Below are 27,063 nucleotides of genomic sequence, written 5' to 3'. Positions count from 1 at the left end.
CTCTTGCGGATTAATTAGCAAGTTCTGTTTCGTAACATATGCGTTCTATGATTACAAATTTTGAATGCAACATTCATTTTGAATGAAAATAACTGTCTAGAAAAATATAATTTCTTATTTTCCCCCTTACTTTTACAAATAATATTAACTTTTACTTAAGTAAAGTCAGTAAATTTCTATATGACTCCACTTGGATAGCCAGCTGCATACAGTATTGCGTAACTATAGTGGTAACTATATTATATCAGTGGCATTTGATTTAATTTCACTAGGTGCTGTGTGTGAAAGGTAAAATGTCTACAAGTAGGCGTTGTAAAATGTCAGCAGATTCATTTTGTTATGTTTGTGGATATCACATAAGCCCCAAACAACTTAAACATAACATTGTGCTTGGAACAATGTTCTGTGTCGCATATGAAGCTTACTTTCGATTGCCCGTAGGTGATCAAGAGAAACATTGGGCTCCGTATGTGTGTTGCGGTAGTTGTCGCTCTACATTAGAAGGTTGGTTACGGGAAACCAGAAAGTATATGCCATTTGCTATTCCTCGAATTTGGAAAGAGCCTACTAATCACCATAATGACTGCTACTTCTGTTCAGTTGACGTGACACACTATAAAAACAGAAAGAATAGGAAAAAATAAAATACCCCAGTTTACCTTCATCCATTGCTCCAGTTCCACATAGTGACGAACTTCCTGTACCCAAACGACCAGAGATATTGTCATCGGAAGGAGAGCCAGAGGAATCTTCCGATCTTGATCTTAGTTTTTTGCATGAAACCAGGAAAAAAGGAACCACATTTGCTTAATCAGCAAGAACTTGATAAGAGATTTAGATCTTCCCAAATCAAAGGCAGAACTTGTTGCTTCACGTTTAAATAAGTGGAATTTTCTCCTTCTAACACGTAAAATATCAAAATATAGGAAGAGGCATAAGACCTTTTCACAATTCTTCAAAATGGAACGAAGTTTGTGTTATTGTCATGACGTTAGTGGTCTAGTTGAAGCTATCGGTTTCCCACATCAACCAGAGGAGTGGCGTCTTTTCATAGACAGTTCATCTAGAAGTTTGAAGGCAGTTTTTCTTCACAACTGAAATGTGAATTTTTCTATACCAGTTGCACACTCAGTCCACATGAAGGAAGACTACGAAAACTTGAAATTATCGTTGGAAAAGATTGAGTACCAAAAATATAAATGGAGATTTTAAGATGATCGGTTTTCTTCTAGGTTTGCAGAGTAGCAATACTAAATATAGCAGTTTGTCAGAGCATTAGATTCACATTCTGCAGCTCTTTCTTACGTAAGACAAATGTTTCCACAGTTAACTGACGCTAAAATCACAGCTGGCGTATTTACTGGCCCACAGATACGTGAGATGCTTCAGTCTGAAGAACATCAGAATAGAATGACTCGAGAGGAAAGAAGTGCTTGGGAAGCTTTTCAGGGCGCTAGTGCAAGGTTTTCATGGTAAAAATAGGAGTGAAAATGATAGGGAGTTAATAGATTCTTTGATTGACCTATATCGCAATTTGAGTTGTAGAGTGGCTTGAAATTACATTTTTTTTTATTTTCCCATCTTGATTTTTTTCCGTCCAAATTTAGCAAATGTAAGTGAAGGACATGGTGAACGCTTTCATCAAGACATTGAACAAATTGGAAAGAAGATACCAAGGGCGCTGGGACACCGCGGTGATAGTAGATTACATTTGGACATTGGTCTCTGATGACAAATCAGCTTCGCACAAGCGAAAAAGCAAGGGTGCTCATTTTTAAAATGTTCTTCATTATGTTCTTGTAGTGAAAGTGGATATATTTTTGCTGTTTTTTTATTTTGTACGCTGTCTTCGTACTCCATAGTGACTAAGTTAATTCTGCATTATTTCTTCAGTGAAGCATATTGTAAAATAGCAATTAGCTCTAAATTTCTCGATAAAAATCAAAACCGGGTCAAAACTGCGGCTTATACAGACTAGCCATTTAATATTAACTTCTGCGTAAGAAAAGTGTTAGAAATGTAATATATTTTAGTTGAAAATAGGCGTTAGGAACTATTACACGGAAATGAAAAATGACTTCAAGTTCCAGTTGATTTCATAACCAAATTTCTGATTTTGTCCCCAACATTTTGTCGTCGTCTCGTGAATATCAATTTAAAACTTACAGAATCAATCTCTGATCAAAAAAATATCTGATGCAATTTGTCTAACTGTACAAACAGTGTTGCCAACTCCAGAAATAAAAAAATACTTAATTTTGAGGAAAAATTAAGAATTTTCTCAAAATTTGTTGAATAAATTTTCTTTCGCATGTAATATTGCAAATGAACTTACACAGTTTAAAAGCCTGTTTCTTTGCTTAAAAAGCAAGGTATAATCGGTTGTGTTAGGGCAAATGGTTTCTTAGTTATTACGCTTTAACGAAAAATGGAGGAAAAATTCGACAAATTACCCGATTTCTAAGGGTTAAAGACTAATTTTAAGGCGATTTTCGACATTTCGGGAAAACTAATGTTATGCACGTCATTAGTACCACACAACGATATTAAAAGAAGAAAAAAAATCAGATAAACACAAAGTTGGTCAAAATTTGTTACCCAGTGTAATGATACAAAGCAGTTTCTGGAGGATAGTGCTAGTGAAGAGAGTATCGAAGAATGGGTTGACAGACTAGTAGAAGAAAGAAGAGAAGAAGTTCTCCCCAGCCAATCACCCTGTTGGGAGAAGGAAAGCCCACCAACCAGCCACGCATGCAGAATCATGACAATATTCAGCACAAAAACAGAATAGCAAACAAAAATAGCAATCAATTGAAATTATTATAATTAGAAAAATCTAACATTCAGCACTTGTGTAAATGTTAAGGACAGAAATGCATTTTCAAGGACATTTCCAGGATGTTTCCAGGACGAGTGGAAACCCTCGGAATCATTAATAATAATAATAATAATAATAATAATAATAATAATAAAAAACTTAACTCTTGAACCACCCGATCCATCTCAATCATATTTTCAACATAGATGAAGTTCGAACCTGGGAAGTTTATTATTATTATTATCATTATTTCATTTAATTCTGATGGCAGAACTTCGGAGAGGGGAGGAGGGTAAATGCATGAAAATGAGTAAAACTTAATATCTCGTGAACCACCCAACCGATCCCGATCAAACTTTCAACATAGATAAGGTTCAGAACTGGGATGTTTTCGTCATATTACTTTGACGCAACAATGATGGGGAAGGGAAGGGGAGACATAAGTAAAAATAAATAAATAGAAGTGACTGTCTTTGTGACTTCATCACGCTTAAACCATCGAACCGATCTTAATCAAATTATCAACATAGATGAGGTTCGGACCTGCAGTGGTTTTTATCATATCCTTTTGACGGGTAGAACTTAGGATAGGAGGAAGGAAGGGGGAGATATATAAATAAAACTTACTAACTCTTGAATCACATGACAGATCTCGATTACATTTACAATATAGATGACGTTCAAGCCTTTTTTTTTTTTTTTAATGTTTTCACTTTGACGGTAGAACCTGGGGGGGGGGGGTTAATATACAAAAATAAATAGAACTCGAACCACCCAACAGATCTCGATCAAATTTCCAACATACATGACAATCGGGCCTGGGATAATTTTTATAATTTAACTTCGACGATGCAACGTAGGGGAGGAGGAGATGATCAAATTTTCATCAACCTAAATAAAGTTCGAATATGAGATGGTTTTTGTCGTATCACTTTGACGTGTAATTTAAGGGAGGGGAGAGATAGATTTGAAAATGATCGAAAATGACCAACGTTAGTGTCGGATCTATAGCTTTTGGGATCGCTGAGATGACAATGATACTTCCGATGCTGTGCCCCGCAACATGGGGAGGGGAGAATATATAAAAATCACCGAAAATGACCAATATCAAAGAGCGCTTCAGTAATAGTAAAAATGGAACATATCACTATTTTTCTTTAATTTAACCCAGCGAAATCGGGGTGCGTCTTAGATTCGAGGACATTTTAAATCCGCGTCGAATTATCGATAAATTCTTAATTAAAGATATTATTAACGTGTTATTAAAACTACTTAGGTAGCCCTAAATATTTTTAATTCTGGATCACATTTAATCATTCAGACAACGAGTGTCCTGCGCTTGCGAAGGACGTGCGGGTTTGCTAGTATTACTTAATACTGCAACATTTACGTATATTAATAATTTTATTTACCAGGTTTTCTTTATCCATCTTCTGATCAATTTTGAACTGGTTGAGTAGTGTAATTTGGCAACCTGGTAATCCGTATTCAAATTCAACCACGACTTCTACTCCTCCTTTGTACGTTTTAAAACATTACTGCAAGCTAAATGTTAATGGAAACAATGAAACAGTGGGAAGAAACAGATATAGGCATACTGACGTACCACATAAATCTCCCTATGTGCCAACATCGGGACTCGAACAATGCTAATGTGCACTGGATTGATTTTGAGTTTAGCAATCGGTTCAACAACAAAATTATATGAGGTGTGGGCACATCCGAAGTACGAGATCCTACCAGAAATCGAAACAGGGTCTTCAGTGTGAAAAGCGCGTACAGTAAATATATATCCAAAAGGAAGTTCATGTGCATCGGAGGTAAGTCTGCTTGACACGCGAAACATGCGAATATCATGCATGTGTATATAACTTCTTTGTGTCTTTGTCGGATCATCAACAACCGTGTCTGCACTTTGAAGCACAAATTAAACATGTGCAAACATTTACAAGGTACGTCAAGCAGGGTTTGAAAAAACCCGAGTTTTTTGAAAAACCCAACCCACCTGGGCCCATATGGGTATCTTCGGGTTTAATTGGGTTTTTCAGGTTTTTTTTTCCTTAATATATTTCAATGTCTTTAGGGTAAAAGTGTTAAAATATGATTTTTATTTTAAGATTGTCACTGTCATAGGAGTGTAACAATTTCCTATTCACTGTTGTTTTGAAAGAATGGCTGCTATTTTGAAATTTTAGATTGGATCGCCGCCACATTCTACACGGGAAATCTTGTACGTTGAAAACTTAGAAGACCGAAAGTTGTACCATGTAGTGTGTGTGGTAAAGGCAGACAAACGAAGAAATGTAGATCGAGTCACCCCAGGAGCGTCAGTGACGTTCGTCAAATATGAATACCAAATATATTAATTTAAAACAAAGACATAATTAATCTTATATAAAATAAATGTTTCAAAATGTGTTACATGAAATAAATATTTTCCAGCGCAAAATAAATGGTTTTATTGAAGTTCACTTCCGATACTTTGTGCGTTCAATTACAAGAATTTCCAGAGAACTTGCTGCAAGACGGTTCTTTCCCGAAAATTATTTAAAACAATTAACAAAGATATAATTCACATTTTATAAAATAAATGTTTTAAATGGAATTTAACACCTTCCAGCGTAAAATAAATAGTTTTAATGTTGAAGTATTCACTTCCGATTTGTGAGTTGAATTGCGGGAATTTCCCAAGTACTTCTTTCACAACGGGTTTTCCCGGAAAATGCAGCTTTCTTTACTGAATATCGAAACTACCACTAGTACGAAGTTTTGATTTCAGCACTTGAAACAGTAGCGTTACGTAGTTTCCGGAACTCCGTTCATTAAGCGTCTTAAATCTGACAAGAATTTTTAAGCTATTGCTGGTGTTGATTCCACAGAACGTTTATTTGAAGAGTAGTAACAAATGACAACTAAACTGTTGTTGTAGGAAAACAATTTTACTGAAGAATACTTGATGCCATCGAAGATAAGAAATAATACTAACCAGCAAAGCCGAACGTCCTGCGCTTGCGCAGAACACTATTGTCTGAATGATTGAATATGATACAAAATTAAAAATATTTATGGCTAGCCAAGTAGTTTTAGTAACACGTCTTTCATTAAGAATTTCTCGATAATTACTCGAATTTAAGACGTCCTCGAATCTAAGACGCACACCGATTTCGCTGGGTTAAATTACAGAAAAATAGTAATATGTTTCGTTCTTACTATTACTAAAGCATTCTTTAATATTGGTAATTTTCGGTGATCTTTATATATCCTCCTCCCCTCCCCATGTTGCAGGAGACAGCATCGGAAGTGTCATTGTTCATCTCAGCGACCCCAAAACTATAGATTCGACACTAATATCAGTCATTTTCGAACATTTTCAAATGTATCTCCCCCTCCCTTAAGTTACACGTCAAAGTGATATGATAAAAACCATCTCCAATTCGAACTTCATTTAGGTTATGAAAATTTGATCGAGATCGCTCAGGTGGTTGAAAATTTGATCTTCTTCTCCTCCCCTACGTTGCATCGTCAAAGTACCTATCGTCGAAACAAAGCCCCGAAGATAGATTTTTTTCTTTCTTTTTTTTTAAACATTTAGTATCCCCCGCTGTGTTTGGGAGTTTTAGAACACCCAAAATAACATATAGGAAACAGATATAACATGTTATAGGAGGGCTTCGTCATTCAGTGAAACATTGGACTACTTCGATTCTTAGTAATTGGTTACTGCTACTGAAATGTTATATTCTAGAATGTGAACAATCTAATTTTTAATAATTTAACTGAATACATCTACGCGAAAAACAATTTGTGTATTATGCCTAAAACATCAATGAGAAAGCAATAAGTGCACTGGATTATCACTATAGGAGCACCAATGTTAGTACAGTAGTACGAAGTACACTCTGTACATACTCTGTTGGATAACACGGTCAAAATGGTTTAGGTGTGTACTGAGTTCATTTCTTATTTAGAATATGCTACTTAAAGGTATCATACAAACTTTTATAATTTTTCATATTACGATTACTGCATTTGCTGTCTGAAGAATCAATCTGGCAATCCTGACGAAAACTAGTATGTAACTATCTTTATTGACCATTCGTAAGAAAAATACGTATTGATGTGAGTATTAATATCCTTTTGGAGATTAAATAAACCGTGTTACTGGAACTCAACCGGTGTTCATAGTTTCTTCGTGGCTAAGCGCTTAGCGACCGCGCCTTTGGCGGGCAGACCCGGGCTCGATTCCCGACGGGAGCTCTTGTGGTTCGGATTCCACGTTAATCAGCAGGCCACATCTCATATAGTCTCGCTACTGAGCGAAACGTTAACCTCAAAATCAACTCAATGAACGGGTATTCAGAAGAAGAATATGACAATTATTGGCCTCCAAACTATGCTTTGCCATTGAAATCTTACAAAACGGCTGTGTCCTGTCCTAGACAGGTACCAGAAGAAAAGCAGAGAGAGAAGCGGATTTTGGACCCGATACTGCGCCCCAAAAATGAGTTCTATATCAACAGTAAACCCTCTATTCAAACTGGAAGCGGTGGAAATTATCGAATCAAGGAAAAACGGTTAAACTCTTTGAAATGAATGTTTGGAATATAGTCATTAACATGAACTGCGTTTTTCACATGTCACTACGAACGGCTCAAAAGATGGCAATTCTATTGGCTGTGCATTTGTCAGAAACGAGAAAAGCTCTGCATCGCTTGTATCCAGTCTTCACTATTGAACTACACTATTGTCACCCGAGAATAAATCTCCATAGGTTTGATTTTCCCTAACAACTCTCTACTAACAGAATATGTCTTTGCACCAAGAAAGAAATGCTGCTTATATATTCCTTAAAAAAAATGTTTCCCGAGGTTTGTTCTTTCGGGAGCAGTCGTATAGCTGCAGCTATGAATACCGTCGTACAGCGGAGTGCAATTACGCTTGCACTCGATCATGCGCTTACATTTATGTTAAGTCGTTACTGATTTGCACGGACTCCCAGTTATGAGCCTTCAGAATGTCTTCAGCTACAGCAACAAAGGTGTGTCGTCATCGTTTGCTGGGTGCCGGGTCATGTTAGTATTCCGGTTCTGTAACTCCCAAGTACGCTGCCTTGGCCGATGTTGCGTTGGAGTAATATTATTCTTGCTACGAACTTCGTAAGTATTTTAAGAATCAGGTATATTCTTATTAGCAAGCAGATTGGAACCCGGCAAAAAGAATGAATTTCACGCTCTAAAACCGACGCTGGGAGACTGGCAGAACTCCTCATGAGATGAAGTAGTCCTGGCGCGTTTGCTTATCGGACACTCCCATCTCTCACATTCTTATTTATTAGTGCAGTTGGGCGTCCATATTGTGAGTACAGTATTATCCCTTTGAGTATTCGTCACATTCTTATCTCATGTCCTGAATATACAAGATCTCAGAAAACTTAGACTGCCCAATACTCTTAGGCGAGCATTGGGGAATAGTTTAATTGTTGAGAGTTTTTTGCGTTCATGCTGTTGTCTGATAAATTAACCTTTTAATTCCATTTTTTTTCTTTCTTTTTTCTTTTGTTTTGTTTAGCTGCTACTGGTTTCAATTATTCGTCTTTCGTTTTATGTTTTATCTTTAGTACTCCTTTAATCGTTGTTTGTAGTATTATCCTTTCTTTAGCAGCGTTTGTTGTTGCTTTTCGTTGGATTTCTGAACGGTTTTGTTGACCTCTCGAGTTCATAAATTGGTCAGTGTCTTTAATGCGACGCGGACAAAAAGCTTCCCGTTAACCCTTTCGGACCCAGGTCATTTTTGGCGTTCCCTTAAATTTTCAGTGACTTACTGCTCAAAAACTATTTACCCGAGTGATATGGTTATGACCTTGTTTTTAGAAAGGGAATATGGATATTTTTTGGAGTACTGCACACTGCAGTGCTGCCAATGACAGGGCTAATAGTGGTCTGATCTCTTGTAAATAGTTGAAAAGTGACCAAAAGTACACGAAAAAGTTACCAAAATCTCATGATGCACTTTTTTCTTTTGTCAACTCCTCCATCCCCTCTCTTTGTTGTTTTGTTTCATTTTTTGTTCTTTACTACTTCTTTTGAGCTTCCTCATTTCTTAGGTTTTCTAAGTATGCTTTGTAGTTCCGGTAAGCAGATTTAGCAGATGTGAGAAGCTTTTGAGCAAGTGGAACAAGTTCTGGCCTATTACCGAATTTCTTCATCCCAGACATTATATTTAACTTAGCATTAAGAGTTCTCAAAGCCATGAAATATTCAAATTTACCCCCTACTCTTAAGAAGAACATACAAGAAGTATAGCACAAGACGAACATGATGAAAACACACACACACACACGCAAACACACACAAAACTGAGCGAAGCGTTAACTATTACAAGGGAAAACTAAAAGACTATTATGATAGAAGAAAGAATAGATACAGAAGGGTTCTCAACCCCACCTTGAGAGTTGAAGCATCCACCAACCATCCAATGAGCTTTAGAAAGAATAAAAGCTGAAGTGAAAATAAAGCTGACTGTTTCACGTGTGGCAGCAAGTACTAAAGCTCTCAGAAGAGTAATGAGTAACAAGTATCTGCCTTTTTCCATTTATTTTTATAATACTTTCCTTAGAAAACTCCCAATGCAAAACATAAAACAAACGAAAAAGTCACTTTACCTCCCAAAAAAGTAACTTTTAGTGAGACATTTGAAAAATAACTTTTAGTGACCAACTTGAAAAAAAGCAATTTTTAGTTTTAAAAAAAAGTGACGCGCTATGATCCCTGCAATGGGAGGGAAATGAAGGGAAATGAAGGGGTGAAAATTTACAAAAAATTCCCTAACCGAATTTCATTACTTTTTGTAACTGGCACCACTGTTGCCACATTGGTCCAAGTCACCTAAAAAATTCTTCGGTGTGTTGACAAGATACAGTGAAAACCTGAAGTCGCTGGCTGCCATACAGAGAGAAAGACAACATTCTCTATCATACACATGAATTTTTGACACTTTTTACGCCTCTGATGCAAAAATCAACAGATATGCCGCAGGTACAGCTTCCCTAATTATGCTATTGAAACTTTCAATGGTGCGTTCTGTAGGTCAAAGAGGAGGCTTTCAGATAAGTGGTACATTTGTCCCAACGTAGCCGACAAGAGTGAAATAAGAGGAGAAAAGGGAAATTTTCCGATTTTTTAAACCTAAAATCGGGAATTAATTTTTTGGGGGGAGGGGGTTGGAAACACTACCACCACACAGACACAAACTATCTGAAAAACTTTGGTGCCCCACTAATATAGCCTTCAAGTATCATAGCGATATCCAACAAAGCAAGCATGAAATTAAAAAATCTCACTCTACCTCAGAAATTCACCATTTTCTTACCATTTACATAACACGGTTTATTATAAACCTCAACTATACTTTTTATTATCTACTAAAACTTTTTATGGTGCGCTTTGTAGGCTAAGGACCAGGCTTCAGACAGTGGTACAGTCCGCATCAAAAAGCCTGCAACATGATCATGTAAGTTTATTGTGAAACTACGCCTAACAGCGCAGGGAATCAACATAACGTCTAAGGGGCACGAATCATGCTACGAGAAACCTCGGCGCCCTCCCCTGCACACTTATTTTGGAGCAAAAGATTTCGTCGTTTTACAATAAACTTACATGCTCATGTTGCAGGTTTTTTGCTGCGGACTGAACATTCGTTCTAATGTAGCCACCAAGAGGGAAATAGAGGAAAAATTGAATTTTTCCGAAATTTTCCCCTAAAATCGGGAATTTTCTGTAGTTGGCAATACTACTACAAGACAGACGTAATCTATCTTAAAATAAAATCGGTATACCACTAATATATCCTACAAGTATCATGGCGGTATTTAAGAAACAAAACTTCTAATTACAAAAAATAGATTACGGTAAACAGAAAAGTACGGGAAAAATCAAGGAATCAAGGGTTAGAACATAAATATGAATTTTTCGTGTGGCCCCTAATTACCTCATTGTACCGATCTTTGCCCGCTTTTATTCATTAAGGACCAATGTTCGACTGGCGTTGACTTGCGTTCGGACGTATTGGTAAAGATTTATATATATATATATATATATATATATATATTTGGTCTAGGAATTAATTCGTGCGGTTGGTACGCACACATTGAAGCTGTAGTACAAACACAAAATACATAAATACCTTAAGAAAAATATTGTCCATCGCTAGCCACCACTTTCGCCCATCTGTCAGGCAATGTACGGATTCCGTGGCGAAAGAAGTCCTCATCCTTGGAAGCGATCCAGTCAGAGACCCATGTTTCGATATCTTCTGAAGAAGTAAACCGCTGTCCAATCAAATCGTTGTTCATGCAATCGAACAAGTAGTAGTCCGAAGAAGCAACGTCTGGTGAATACGGCGGGTGGGGTAAAACTTCCCATCCGACATTTTCTAAATAGGGTTTTGCGACATGTGGGCGAGCGTTATCATGTTGAACAATAAGTTTATCATGTCTGTTCTCCCATTCTGGTCGTGTTCTGGCCAGAGCTTGCTTCAAACGCATTAATTGTCGTCGATAACGTTCTCCATTCATAGTTTCACCCGGTTGCAGCAGCTCATAGTACACCACACCTTTCATATCCCACCATATGCACAACATAACCTTTGCACAGTGAATATCTCGTTTTGGTTGTGATGGACCTGGTTCACCTGCTTTCACCCAGGCCTTTTTTCGTCTAGGGTTCTCGTAATGGATCCACTTCTCATCACCCGTAATAATTCGATGCAGAAACCCCTTTCTGCTCTGTCGTTGAAGCAGCAATTCGCAAATGGTTTTTCGTCTTTCAACGTCTCTGTCTTTCAATTCATGTGGAACCCAATGTGACATCTTTTGAATCATTCCCAGGGCTTTCAAGCGTTTGGAGACTGTTGTTTGATCAACGCCTAATGCTGCTGCAAGTTGTTCCTGCGTTTGACACGAATCCTGCTCGAGCAATGCTGTCAATTCTTCGTCTTGAAATTTTTTTGGCTGTCCAGCTCGCTCTTGGTCTGCCAAGCCGAAATCACCACTTCTAAACCGTGCAAACCACTTCTGACACGTTTGCTCAGCTAGAGCATGGCCACCATACACTTCCACCAAAATACGATGACTTTCAGTCGCACTTTTCTGCATGTTAAAGTAATGCAGCAGGACACCCCGCAAAAACACTTTATCAGGCACAAATTGCGCCATGTTCACTTAACTACAAACTGGTGTTGTTGACGCTTTAATCCACTGTCCTATACTACGAACGATATGCGATGACAGGGGTTTGCAACACATGTGTGGATACACGGAACTGTGGGACGCTCCGTTCGTTGCGCCATCTCTTGTCCACCCGCACGAATTAATTCCTAGACCAAATATATATATATATATATATAAACAAAAAAAAAACAATTTTCCCAAATTTTGGGCAATTTTAATTTCCCTAGTTGGCAACACTGCGCACGGGCCGGTCCAATTGATGTCAACAATTACGTATCCATCCAAGGTATCTACCTGGCAAGTCTTAAGGAGATCTCTCTACAACGAAGCTACAGGGGAAAAAAGAAAATTCGAAAATTCTCGAACTTTTGACTTTGGGCTGAAATTTGAGAAGTAAGTTCGACACCCAGAATAAAAAGAAACTAACATGATAAACTATGGTCCAACCATATTTGGCCAAATATATATATATATATATATATATATATATATATATATATATATATATATATATATATATATCCGATATCTTAGTGTTCACACAGGAGCAGATTAAAGTGACACACACGTCACCTGGGTCCGAAATGGCTAAGCTCCACAATCAATCTAATCATCATGTCACTGATCAAAATGCGGATCTTATGGGGAAGGGTATGGGGAATAAAATTTATTCGAAAAGTTTAATAACTGTGCATATATACTCATTACCTATATACTCTGCATACATACAAATAAGCGGACAGCTGTCCCAACAGTTTACAAAATTTCGATCTTAATGGCGGAGGAATTATTCTGTATTTTTTCGGCATATTGAAACTAAAGCACACTTATTCATGATCGCATATCTGAAAATTATGTGCATACATTATACACTGTCGTTCGAAGTCTCCGCGCAATCGGTAAAGGAAAAACGCTGGACTCATCAGGAACATAATTTGACGTTGGCCAATAAGATTCATCGTCGGGAAGTAAGCAATTCTCTGTGCGTGTATACAGTTCGCGCGGAAAGTATTCAAGGTATCTACTAAAATTCCAAAATGAAATTTCGTGACCTTTTCTTTACCAAATCATAAAATTTTCTGACATTTTCAAGAGCTAATTTGGATGCGTCTAAAGCCGACCAAAGACATTTTTAGTGGTAAATTTTGACGTTTTATAGAACAAAATTTTCCAATCTGTACTTACATTAGCAGTTAAAAAAAAATCGTGACCCAAAAGTTAAATTTTGTGACTTTTTTGTAACCGATAGACACCCTGGTATTGACGCTCGTAGCTTCGCTTGAGACAAGGTAAAAAACTTCGTGACAACGTGGCTGAACACTCAAGGACAGGATTTTTACCACTAGGGAATCTTCAAACTCATTCCACGATGCGTCAAGTTATGGAGACTGTCGAAAAATAACTTAATGTATGTAATCATTTGACTGTATTGGTTGTATGAAATAATATACATGTTTCACTGCAAGTTTGTAACTTTACTTTCTGATCACCGCTCGTAGATATCTTAACGGCCTTTAAAAGCGACCAGGAGTGGACACCTCATTCGCAACAACCTAACACTAAAAAATTTCGTAACTCGAAACCACGATAGGTATCATTTTACTATTTTTTTAATCTCAGTATAAGAAACATTACGTTAGGTGTAGATGCGCTGGAATCAGTAAATGAAAAACAATAACAAGTGAGTTTCAGTTCGCAGTACGAAACTATGGTAGACTTCCAAACTATGCGAATTCAACATTCAAACTTAAAGTACATCTACAACTACTGGCTGCACTGGAGTGATAAGACCAATCTTGAGAGCCTGAATAGATTGCAAAAAAAATCTCATCTTAATACCTCTTACCTTTCTTGCACTATGGAAATCAAGATTGAAACCGAACGTAGTAGTAAATTTTAATCACTTCCGGTTTTGATAGTGTAGTGGGTTGTGATTATATATTCTCTTGAAACCCTGAACCAATTGCAGGAAGCCCTTTGTCGCTATTACCAATTTTATTCTATACAAATAAAATATTGAAACTGGAAATGATTAAATTTGATCCACTTTAGGTTCGAATAAGAGTTAATGTAAGAGACGATGCTGCTACTGAGGAAAATGTATCGATTGAAAAAAAAAAAAAAAAAATAATAATAATAATAATAATAATAATAACGCATTTTTTATATCTTTTACCGTTCTTTGTCTATGGTAATCAGTACCGAAAACGAAATAGTGAATCTGAATCACTCGGTTTTGGTAGTGTGTTGTGAGTAAATTATATATTGTCTTGAAACGTTGAATCGTTTGCAAAAATAGCTTGTTTCTATCTGTAACCATTCTCGTTCTATGGCGCAATAAATATTAAAACCGGCAGTGACTAATTTGAAACACTTCTGATTTGAATTCAGCTTCAACGGATAAGATGGAACATAGTCTTGGGACGTTGAATCGTCTGCAAAAAAACGCCGCTTCTTGATATCTTTTACCGCTTTTGCTCTACAGAAATTAGTACTGAAACTAAGTAAAAGAAAATTTGAAAAATTTCTGACTTTGGTAGAGAGTTGTGGATAGCCATGTTACGCTGTCTTAAGACGCTATATTGCTCGCAAAAAGCCGCTCCTCACTATCTGTTTTTGTTCTAGTGATAAGCTGAAGCCGGAAATGGCTAATTTAAACCACTTCCGGTTTGAATAGAATTAATAGTATATTTGGAACGCATTCTTAGAAGGCTGATTCGATTGCATAAAACCGCTTCTCAACGTCTCTCAGTCTTTTCTCTGATACGCAGCGACGAACGGACGGACAAAGACGTTCTGTAAAGACTTCCGACATTTATGCATAGCATAGTTTGTAAGTATAATAATTATGATGTGTTATATAAAGTGTGGACCACTTATGATAAACCCCTTTAACCTTCTAAGTAATAAACACAAAACGCTGAAAATTTCGGACGATGCAAATACTGGAAGAGGGGCATTGTTTAAGGATAATAGTGTTGACAATGCAACTTACCAAAGTTGTATTTTTTCAAATGGCACTACGTCACACCACATGTTTTACTGGTACCGTACAGGGAGAAGATACATTAAGGAAAAGAGCTACTGATGTCTTGAAACAGCCAGTCATTTCCAGGATGCACGATTCAGAACTTGCTCTTCTCTCAGCTGCTTCTTTCAATATTCGAATACATTAGAAGGAAAATGCATTACAAGACGGAAAATTAGTATATACAAGGTGGACCATTCATCGTAATAGCAATAGATACCAAACGCTCATATTTCGTGTCATGTGAATATCGACAGGGGGACACTCAAGTTACTACATATTTCAAAAACCGACGTGTTAAACGAAAACTACTAATAAAACTATTTAAAAAAAAAAGAGTGCTTTGATAAGTACCATATCGAATTTTGTACGTATATACAGAAAATAACGCAGTTTACAGCAATCTAATTATCTCAAACCTTTTCTGCGATTAAAAAGAGTATGTAAAAATTGCCATATTGCTTTGCAATGAAGTGTTTGTTGGAACTTTTTAAACTGTTGTTGCTTTCCTCTGCTTTCAAAACGTTTCAACAACAGTTCTTGGCAGAAGTAGTTGATACTGAGTTGAACGTCCCTTTCTGCAGCGAGGCTATATGAGACGGGACCTATTGATTAACGTGGAATCCGAACCACATGCGCTCCCGCCGGGAATCGAACCCGGGTCTCCCATGCCAAAGGCGTATAAGCCTTGGCAGAATTAATTACAAGTTCTCGGAATTACATAATTCCGGGTAGGGTTGCAAATATTACCATTGTTTGTGATCTCTCGAGAACGGTTTACGATACCAAATTGCTATCAACGGTATTATGATCTTACACATCTACTGAAACACAACTCAGCGCTTGTATGAGGTACTTACCAGGGTTAGAAAAAAAATGTTTTTTTTTTTAAATCCTTTTTTTTTTTTTGGTTTGGTTTAAACAATTTTCTCTATGTACTTATATTACATATAGACTGAAATAAGTTCGTTTCGCCTTGGTGTTATTACGCAACAACGGGGTTGTACTGGAATAGGCCACATAAGCTTAAAGCGGAATCCAAACTGCTTCTAGGCTTACATCCGAGAGCAACTGTCTTCCATTTGGATTTGGAACAGAAGAATGAAAGTTCCACCTACTTCACCCAACACTAATAGTATATTCGGAAACTGGGACTGTCCCGTTTCATTATGAAGTTGGGAGGTTAGGTCAGTGAATTTCTTAAACCGGGAAACTCCCGCCTTAGTCACCGGGAAAATCCCGTTATTACTTCGCATGTAAAATTTACGATCAACGTATCATAATCAGTACGCTAAAACTGAGGTATTAAAATACAAATCTAGTATGTAGATATTGAGGTATTAAATTACAAATTTAGTATGTAGATATCATCCAATAAAATTAAAACAAAGTCCAATCCAAGCTTATGTTGGAAGCTACGTAGGCAGTAGATATATTTTTCCTATTTCTATCAATATATTTAAGCAACCTTGGCTTCTTTATAAAACAACAAGCATTCAGGCAAGCAGAAATATGTAGTTTGGTTTCATTTCGTATGTTTAGGCTTACCATCCTTAAGTAATACGGAGGTTATCAAGAAGACGACTCGCTTGCTTAAAGTGACAACCGAACCGCTACTTGATTATGGTCCGCCCGAGACGCCGTGATTAAAGGTGTAAAGAACATAAAATTAATGCAGATGGTTTGATATGTGGAAACGTCACCATGAAGTTCACACGATTATTATTTGAGGGGTTTAAATCAGGCAACCCTGGTACTTACCGAAGCACACACTCAAAATAAAGGTTTTTTTAGAAAAAAAAGGCAAACCTTTAATCTCTTGTAACTTTATACCTATTCACCTGAAATTCATCATTTCATGATCATAATATTAGACACTAAAGTACTTTAGATATGCACTGCAACGTCCGTGTCATCTGCGTTATTACTGATGTAGAGCACACCAAAACTGGGACTTTTGTGATTATGTTGCGTCCTTAGCTTGCAACACTGAATAAGAAATCTGGTAAGATTTAGTTTTAACATTTAGATTTGAAATGTATAATAGCTTGACATAGTGCCATTTAAAAAATGTAACTATGTTAGGTTGGCAACATTTTTAACTTGCAGTATCGCAGTGAATGTCAATGTCCATTTGTCGATATTTGCATGGTACAAAAATTTCAATGCTTTTTCTTTATTAGTTTAAAAGTTACAAGGGCGGATCAAGATAAATGGGCCACCCTGGATATTGTTAAAAGGGATACAATTAAATTTGTATAAAGAACATAATAATATTGAAAATACTTACTCGTTTTCAAAAGCCACAGAAACTTCCTCATCGAACACATCTGTGACGTATGCCTACAGAAGAAAGAAAAAAAAAAACATGAGCATCATACAATAGCCTCATTGTGTCACGTATACATGCCTAAAACAGCTAATAAATAAAAGGCTCTAGCCATTGTGATCAACAAACATAGCCATACTTAACAAAACAGTTGAATATAAATGTCACCACCAGCAAAAATTAGTAGCCAAACTATTACAAGCGAACTGACAACTGAAACAAAAGTCTCAGGTAGTATACGGAGAATTGTAGGATATTTAGCATCTTTCCTAGAAGTGTGTTTTACTTTCCATGTTTATTAAGCTTGTAATAAACAGACCAACTCTTTAGGATTTATCGGAATCTTTTATTTTTATTGCTGCATAACTATAGATGATGATGATAGTAATTTCATAAAAGAAACTCTATAAATACGAAAGCAATCCACAATTCCATTCAGAATGAATGGAATAGTGAAGTACTTTTGTATTTATTGAACTTCCTTTATGAACCTATAATTACTCATTCTAGTACAGAAAATGCAACACAAATTGAAATATGTACCGCCATTTGCTACACAATATGTAAATGAAAAAACGGATATATATATATATATATATATATATATATATATATATATATATATATATATATATATATATATATATATAATCCTTTAACATACAGAAATATGAGGTACACTGTGAACTAGTTTCAAGAGTACCAAGAGACCTGAGCAGTGGCTCTTGGCTCAAAAAAAATATCATTACTAGGGCGCTTGCAATATTAATGGGTTTTTAATTTATAAATATGTGTCCTCTGCATTCTATTTCCAATATGCATAATATGCAATTCAAACGCCAATCTTATTGGACTACTTCAATCTCTTGTTTTCAAAGAGCTTCTCAAGTGTATACCAGCACAACACCAACATTGAGAACCCTTCATGAACTGGAAAGTTCATTTGCTTTATCTTCTACATAACAAGCAGAAGACCATTTATGTGACTGAGTGATATTTCAAAATATTTCTTGCATCTCAGATGTGTACTAATCATACAAGGGGTAACTGTACAATACACGCTCCACCATCGCATCGATAAGTAGGACCGCATTAAAACGGCATAGAGTAGAGTAGGGCAGGGTTGAGTTAGCTTAGGGTTAGTGAAGTTTAGACAATTTGTTAAAATTAATGAAGTGCAATTTCATGTGTCTGCGTAAGGATACCAACTAGAGCGGGCATTGTAACGTTTATCCCATGAGAGACTCCAGATATTTTACGACTACGGTAAATAGCAAACATACAAAGGTAAACGAATTTTACGTTCACACCATATATTCATGTATTTACTTCTCGCAAATAGGCCTAGCGTAATAGGCCTTTATCCAAATTGTACCACTTGGTAATATTTTTTTCTATGCTTCCACAAAATCTTTCACAAACTGTTTCATTGAACATAGGACTCTTCAGTTACATCTTGTAAATCGTTCGCGTATCGTGTAAAGTAGTTGTAAGCGATACGCAAACGCAAAACTCAAGAACTAGGCTGTTTTTACTTTTATAATACTTTCGGGATGGCAGTTAGAATCTCCCCCCAATTCGTTTCATGGCTGCAGAACAGAGTACCTTGTTTTTGTCTAATTTGTGACAAACGTATACGGTTATTCAAAAAGCGCTCCTGCTTTGTTACATCAAATTATGAATTTTAAATTTTTCAAAACACCAACAAAATTCATAAACATGTTCCGATTTCAGATATGGTGAAAGACGTCGGGCATATGGCCACCTCTACTGAGCTGGCATGCAATAACTGTGAAATTCGCTAATGACTGCCTGACAATCTTCCACTTGGACTTTTTCATAAGTCTGTGAACGGTTTGATTCATCCGGTGCTCCATTTCGCCCTAGAACCACGCGAAGTTGCCTGAATGTCGTTGCATAACTTTCTCCGTTCTAATAAAAAGTTTGGGTTAAGTGCTATATCGCCGGACCAATTTTAGGAAATTTACCGGGTCAATTGGAGAATTTACTTAAGTTTGTGAGGAAGAATGAGTTAAATTCACGTAATAGTAAAAGTTAAGAGGTTGCTTATATATATCCAGAAAAATTTGGGCAAGACTTTAATTTGCCCATTTCACGTCGAGAACAGAACACAACCAACCGCTGTGGGGCTTCTAACCTGTCCCCACTACTACTACTACTTATACTATGGATTGGTATAGTAATACTGCACGCCTAATGTAACGTAACTCTATGTAATCCAACCAAATATAAAAGAATGCAGTACTTCTTCGTACTTTATTTTTTAAAGTTTTCAGATTGGTGCGGCGATACAGCACTAATGCAAAGTTTTCGCAATTAGCACGTTGCGCTATAGTAAATTCCTCCATAGCTAGACACAGATTGAAGAAATGCGACAAACTGAGACTAAGGCGACAATCGGAATGTTTGTGGGTGGAGCAACAATACAAAATAATGTCGGCAACCAAGAAACAAAAAAATCTGCCAGACGATCCAAAATCGCGCGCATTTTGAATGACCCTATAGAAAACAACGAGCACTGTGGGGCTTCTAACCCCTTTCGCTCGTTCACCTATATCTTGCACTAATGTGTCACTCGAGAGTGAGCCGGCTTTTCTGGCCGACTCCTTTGGATGAGTGAGTCAGTCACTGTCACTAGAAATGAGCAACGCCTCTTTAGGAGCCGGTTCTTTAGGGTCGTTGTTCTTCAGGAGTCGTAGTTGTTTTGGAACCACTGTTCTCAGGGAAACAAGTTTTTTTTTCTTTTGGTTAGAGAGGTGGTTTCGCTGGTTCTCACTGGAGAGAGCGTCTGTTCAGTCTAGTTGAATAAGTGCGTTACCATAGATAATGTACGTATAAGAATGTGTAAATTCAACATTAATAAATTAAAAATAGTACCAAGGGCGTAGGCTAAATGTTTTGCACTTTAATGCGGCAATTGGACAATATTTCACATATAAAGCGCAAAACTAATTCGTAAACTTTTCACTATTAATTAATTTGCAGAATAGGGGTGTAGATCAAGTAAGCTAAATTCCTTAAGAGCCGGGTCTTTTCTTTTCCATAAATCTGTTCTGGCCAACTACTATTCATTTGAGAAATTAAACAATTAGAATATAAATGTGCATCTGCAGTAGCGGTAAGAAGTGACTACTAGTTCTGAGTTTGTTCGTACATCAATTGTGCAACTGGTAGTTTTTAATACAGGTATGTGTTACACAAGTCTTAAGGGGGAATGACACGTCGAAATGAGAATATATAATTCAAATAAATTCTGATTACGACTTAGTTCATTATTTTCTTTGTACAAGGTAATTTCGTCATAAATAATGATATATTTTATGGAAATTCTAAGGGTATTTTAAGGAAATTCTTAAGGGGCTGTGATGTACAAAATTCAAAACGCAATCCCCTAAGTTGTATCTGAACATCCCTGAATTTTATGGAAGTACGCAGGATTGGAGAGTCGGGGCCCAATTAAGACTGTCACCCATATTAAAGCTGTGTATTTAAACAATTCTTAAACGCAATATTATATCACTGACACAATAAATCTTTTATACATAAAGTGACAAGAATCTTGTTTGTGATTGCATCACGGGAAAACAGCTGAACCGTTTAAATGAACTTTTAGATATAGCTATCACTACAGACCGGATTTATATGCAAAATGCATGTTTATAACATCATGCAGAATGGTATGGAAAATATTTTCTTCGTTCCGACTGACTAGTAAGGATTCGTTTAAGACAAACATGATAGCGCAATATAATTGCACATTTTGAGTGAATTTCGATGTGCATGCATATTTCGTAAACTTTCCAGAATATTGCATATCTCCGAATCTTATTGATGCATACTAGCATATTTCAAAGTACATCACACCGTAAGAAAGTGGGTTATATTTAAAGTGAACTGAATCATTTTGAAAATGCAGATTTAGAATAAAATTTATTTTTCAAAAAAGCGTTGAGTTTGTCGCATTCAACAGCAGCTGAGTTGTTTTGCAAACGGTCTTCATCGATTGCGGTAGAAAGAAACAATCAGATAATACCACATCAGGAAATGGACGGTCTTGTATCAAATATAAAAAAATGTATTCGCGAAAGCCCCATCGCCCGTACGTATCTTTCAAGAAGTTGTGAAAAATGTTCGTCTACCTCCGCAACCAGTTTTAACCGTATGGGACTCGTCGCTAGAAGCTGTGTCGTATTATGCAAGCAACTTAAAATCAAGTGAAGATACTTATAGACTTACTAAATCCTGATGATGAAGCAAGACATCAGATGTAGCTTGAGAGTCACAAAAATGTTTCTCTACAAGTGTCCTGAGAACAAAATTAAATACATACACAACCACTTTTCGAAAATACCTGAAATTATCAAACAGTTGGAATCCCGTAACAGTGCTGTGCATCATTCACTCTCTTTATTGGGCGAATTATCGCCGACTTTGTCCAGTAAAAATCACGGTGTTGCGAAAATAGCATCAGATAAACTTGCCAAATATTAGGCATAAATCCCGGATACAAAACAATCTGTGATATTGCAAATGTACTTAATAGTAAGCAGTGTTCGAAATGGAAATAGGCAGAGGCGGTATGTTTTATTACGATTTGGATTCCACATACCGGCTATCTAAATGTTGAAATACAATGAGGGCATGTTGCCTATAAGATTGCATTTCTACTTAAGTGAGGACTGAAAACTATTGGAGAGCTTCACTGTAGTGGGGGGGAGGATGGAGAGACTGATCCCTTGCCAACAACATTCAAAAAAAAAAAAAAAATCCCCTTTTGGTGTATTAGAGAGAAATACATGAAAAGGCTCAAAACACTATTTTTTTATATGAACGGAAAATTCCGGGACCCCTACTCGACTGAGGGATATTCTTTGAACGATCCGCTCCGTCAACCCCTAAATCTGCCCATGCTCAAAACACAATCTATATATATAAAAGAGAACGTACAAATCCTTTGTTAGCTCATCACGCTAATACGGCTGAACCAATTTCTTTCATTTTTGGGGGGTTATTAATATTTGGACCCTAGATGGTTTTTATCATATCACTTTAATTTTCAATTACCAGTGTCTTGAGATAATTGACCATTCAAGTGTCCATAACGTACAAATCCTTTGTTAGCTCATCATAGCTAAATCTAACCGTATTTATATGCAACCCACATGACCGTGTCACTCGGCGGGTTAACATAAATGACAGGCGATATAATGTTAACATTTACTCCATTCTTCTATGGTTTTTATCATATCACTTGAAAGCGAAAAAGTAAAAATTATCTAAGTAACAAAGTTTATTGCGTTCCGGGGTGACCCCAGCGAAGCGGGGTGAACGCTGCTAGTATAAACTACATGAACTTCTTTGAAGATATCTCATTTTAAAATCATCATCATCATCATAGATATTCTGCCTTTATTGGCAGGTCACTTGCCGCAGCTGAGAAGCTTCCATGCTCCACGGTCCTCCGCTAACCTTTTCGTCTTCACGTATGATCTTTCGGTTTTAATATCATCCATTAATTGTAGTCTCCTTCGCCCCCTCCCTCTCTTTCCCGCCACCATACCCTCTAGGACGTCCCTCATGATACAATCTCTTCTTAGGCAATGTTCCAACCAGTTTCTCTTCCTAATAATATCTAGAAGTGTTCTTTTTTCACCCACCATCATTTCTAACACACACTCATTCGTTTTCCGCTCTACCCAACTAATTCTTTCCATTCTTCTCCACACCCACAATTTGAAAGCTTCCAGTCGATTTTCGTCACCTTTACGTAATGTCCACGTTTCCGCCCCATACAGTACAAGACTCCACACGAAGCATTTTATGAGTCTTTTTCTCAACTCTTTATTCAAGGTCCCACAAAACAGACTTTTCTTCCTCCTATTTGCTTCTTTCGCCATTCCTATCCTTGCTATTATTACACGTTCGCACTTCATGTCATTACTAAGAAAAAAAAAATAGTACCTACTTTTTTTTCTTTTTTTCCAGGATCCAAACTTCCGAAGAGAAGGAAGGAAAATACCTTGAACCTGAACTATTCACTTGTTTTATTTTCTCCCCTCCTACTTTTATATTTGACACAGAACCCTTTGTTCCAATCACCATGGCTTTTGAGCTTCTAACATTTATTTTCACCCCATATTCTTCAAAGCCCTTTTTCATTTTTTCTAACATTTTATTGATTTTCTTTTCAGATTCTGCAAGATTTTAAAAACAAAAGGTAGGAAAAAGATAACAAAAATGTTATGTTCTCAACTTAGAAATTATTTTTACATAAAAAAAATCATCTTACGTGCAAAGCCACTCGTCAATTACTGTGTATAAAAATGGATTTATTAAAGGTATTTAGTATTTACACTCAAGTGATGGTATGTCCCGACCACTAAGAACCCAGAGCCGGTATGCCTTCGTAACTGAAAAACCAGACGCGGTATGGCATACCACCGCATACCGTCTCACTTCGACCACTGATAATAAGACTATGGAATTGGAAGACAAACACTGGTAGACGTTCGGCGATTTTTACACTCACCACTTTCTTCTGCTGATGTAGAAAATAACTTTTAATCTACAAAACGTTTCTCACTGATAAACGCAGAAGGTTTACAGAAGGAAACCTCAGGAAGACGTTCATAGTTTATTGCAACAGAGGTCATTAAGATGAGACACTTTTGTAAGAAATTGAAATTTTATTTTCTTAGTGCATACCTCAGTGCATGTGTTGAAGTTTTAATGCATACTTTCGTGCATATATTTATCAATTTTTTGTGCATATTTACATGCATATCTCAGGGTTCGTTTGTGCAAGGTAATCCGGGCTCTAGTTATCACCTACCTCAAAATAGATTTTTTCATATCGGCAGGGGGTGAGCGGTGTCCATTTTATTTCAAAACATATCCTCACGATGCTGTCAAATTAGAAATATGAAACTCGGAATGTACACTCTTCACTAAAAATAAGCGGGCCCGCATCCTATATTGCATTTGTGTTGTATTTTTAGATTTAATATTAATACTTTTATTTAATCCAAATTGTTTATGATTTTGAATTTGAATCACACTTTTTTTGTACATTACATCTGTTACTTGAATTTAGTCTGATAATACGATTTTATGATTTCACCTCCCAATCTCCCGGTTGTAAAAATATGTGAGACTGAGCCGTTCAAATAAACCGATTCATTTTAGTGAGTGAACTACTGAGCGGCGAATCTGAGAGGTGAATAGTTTTGCCCATCACTAATATTTTGTGAAGTAAGTAACAATAGAGATCTTATATGTGCAAGATTGGGGGAGGAACTAAAAGATACTCTACTTTTGAAATAGTTCTATTTATAGATAACGATACTACCTTTTGTCTTTAAAATTTCGATGATGTAAGTTAAACACACAAAAGGAAATTATTCTTCAGTAGGCATATTACCCACAAGAACATTGAGAACAAAATGGATAAAAACAAAACTGTCATCCTGTTAATGTCCGAAGTAAAACTGTAGAACTTTATTAAGGATTAAGGGTGCTAGTCCAGTTTTGGCGCACCACATTTTTGGAAGATTTATAAGTAAAATTCAATACTTCGCAAGAAAAGAAGTGCTTATAAGGAACAAATTTCTGCAGGCGACAGAATTGAATACAAAGAAATACAGCTGTATTTTAGGTTTACAAGTGTAGGTTTACTAGTGTAAAATCATTACAAGTGCTCACGACGGATAAAATACGTGGATGCATATGAAACATGACTATTAGATACTATCTTTCACCGGTGGTATTTCTGCACAGTGTATAGAACCCTTATGTTTACAAGTAGAGGTTACTAGCTTGAAACCATGACAAGCGCTATTGAAACTCATATCACTGCCCTTGATTACGCTCATACTCACCATCGCTGACGCGCCGACTATTCGGAAGAACCCCGCGAGGGGCCAGCAGCACATACGCACTGCATTGATTCGGTTAGAGTGCATTTCCGCTTTTTTACTGACCACCTAGCCCAGGTTGATTTGTGTTACGTGCACTGAACTTCATATGCCACAAATCTGGAGACCGTACTTATACGCAAATCGTAAAAGAATTTGAAATTTTCAATAATTATTCCTTGAATTTTATCTATGCCTATTGAGATAGTCTCATGTCGTCCAGCGGAAACCTTTTAGGCATCAATAACAAGGAAATTACGGTAACTGTTTAGTAATGGGGAAGGAGAGGAACACTAACGAGGACAGAAAGCAACGTGCCCTGCGGGGCTCTAACCCGCCTTCATTCGCTAACGCTCACTCTGCAATACTGTCTGAATTAAATGTTATTAGCCTAATCTACCCGAATGTGAATAGAATATCGCAAAAATGTCGGTTAAAAACGTGGCGCCCAAAGCTAAACAATAGCCGAAATTACTGAATTATAATTTTTCAACACTTCTTTTTGTTATGTGCCAAAAGTAAATTAGTACGAGATTAAGTCGTACCGTACGTAATTATGATTTCATTTTGAATATTGGAAACAGTTTGATCAATGACCCCACAAACTCAGTAACAACTTACGTACACCAAACACTACTGGCCCTTACATCTTACAGATAATTTATTAATATTTATTTTGCATATAGGATACTTGGCATGCCGTATGTTACATGATCATTGCATACTTCATACGCTTATTTAACATATTATTGCACTTCATGCACTAGTTACACCATGCATATCGGTCAAGTCTCAGACACCGCAATTTTAGGATGTACTTACTTCCTCTTAACGGAGTACTTATACACCGCAATGTTACAATCATACGATTAAATTACATGATACAGGTTTTTCATTTTTACAAACATATAAACAAAGATTTGTGCGTACTACTCAAGAAGTGCACATTATCATTTAAGCCTACTTCGTATTTCACCGAAGAGTAGCCGCAGTCGCGTAGTGAAACATGCAGCACCTAGTTTCTTAGAAATGACTACTTCCTAGCCCTTAAGTTTATTTTTTTGCAAAACTATTGTTTTATTCGATAAGAACTAATTAAGTAATCGTCTGATAAAGTTAATACCAAAGGCACATGGAAAAATCACGCCCTGTCAAATGAGACATGGCGTCTAAACCGCGTTTACTGCTGTCAATACTTAATAAAATACAAAGCAAGTAAGACCTACATGACAGAAATTTTTAGCTCAAAATGTTCTACAGATCGTAATTTACAAACTTACTTTAAGAATACCAACAAATTTTATATACTTCAGGAAATACTTGCCTTGTAATATGCTCCATTCTCGCCGCATACCTCGACTGCGAGATCCTCCATCTTGCTTTCACTAACGTGAAGTCTCGGGTTCGAGGTTACGTGCATTGAAGCCAATCACCTAAGGTATGAGAAGGTTGTTATCATGTGATTGGTCGAGTATACTACAGAACGACATGGCCGCAGCTCGCAAGGGTGTAATTGAAGAATGAATACATGTATGGCTTACAATTTAAATCTTTGAATTAGGGATTTAGAACAAAATCAATGACACTTGGTTATGATTTTCAGGGATTTTCATTATTGTATATTTAATATCAAAGTGAGGTGTCAGGTGACATTAACATATTTAACTTGAGAAAACAAAGTGACGGTAGATGTTCACCTGTGTTTTTGACAGGAAGAAAAAAAAAATA

The 27,063-nt window shown here is 36.7% G+C and overlaps 1 protein-coding gene across 5 annotated transcripts in view; it reads right to left on the bottom strand.

Annotated features, from left to right (window-relative positions):
• Positions 1-26,795, bottom strand: part of Fmr1 (synaptic functional regulator FMR1) — a 242,821-nt gene extending 216,026 nt beyond the window's left edge. For 2 of the 5 annotated variants that reach the window (XM_081756090.1, XM_081756095.1), the window contains exons 1-2: positions 26,660-26,795; positions 17,363-17,415 (exon numbers count right to left, since the gene is read on the bottom strand). In XM_081756090.1, the coding sequence (XP_081612216.1) occupies positions 17,363-17,415; positions 26,660-26,755 (149 nt within the window). In that variant the 5' untranslated portion in view covers positions 26,756-26,795. The remainder of the gene's footprint in view (positions 1-17,362; positions 17,416-26,659) is intronic. The other 3 variants (XM_081756093.1, XM_081756091.1, XM_081756094.1) reach the window with 2 other exon arrangements.
• Between the last annotated feature and the right edge of the window lie 268 nt (positions 26,796-27,063).

This window comes from Thermobia domestica, chromosome 4 (genome assembly GCF_964235325.1).
Source record: "Thermobia domestica chromosome 4, izTheDome1.hap1.1, whole genome shotgun sequence".
NCBI classification, from domain to species: domain Eukaryota; kingdom Metazoa; phylum Arthropoda; class Insecta; order Zygentoma; family Lepismatidae; genus Thermobia; species Thermobia domestica.
This window is presented reverse-complemented; position numbering and strand designations above follow the sequence as displayed.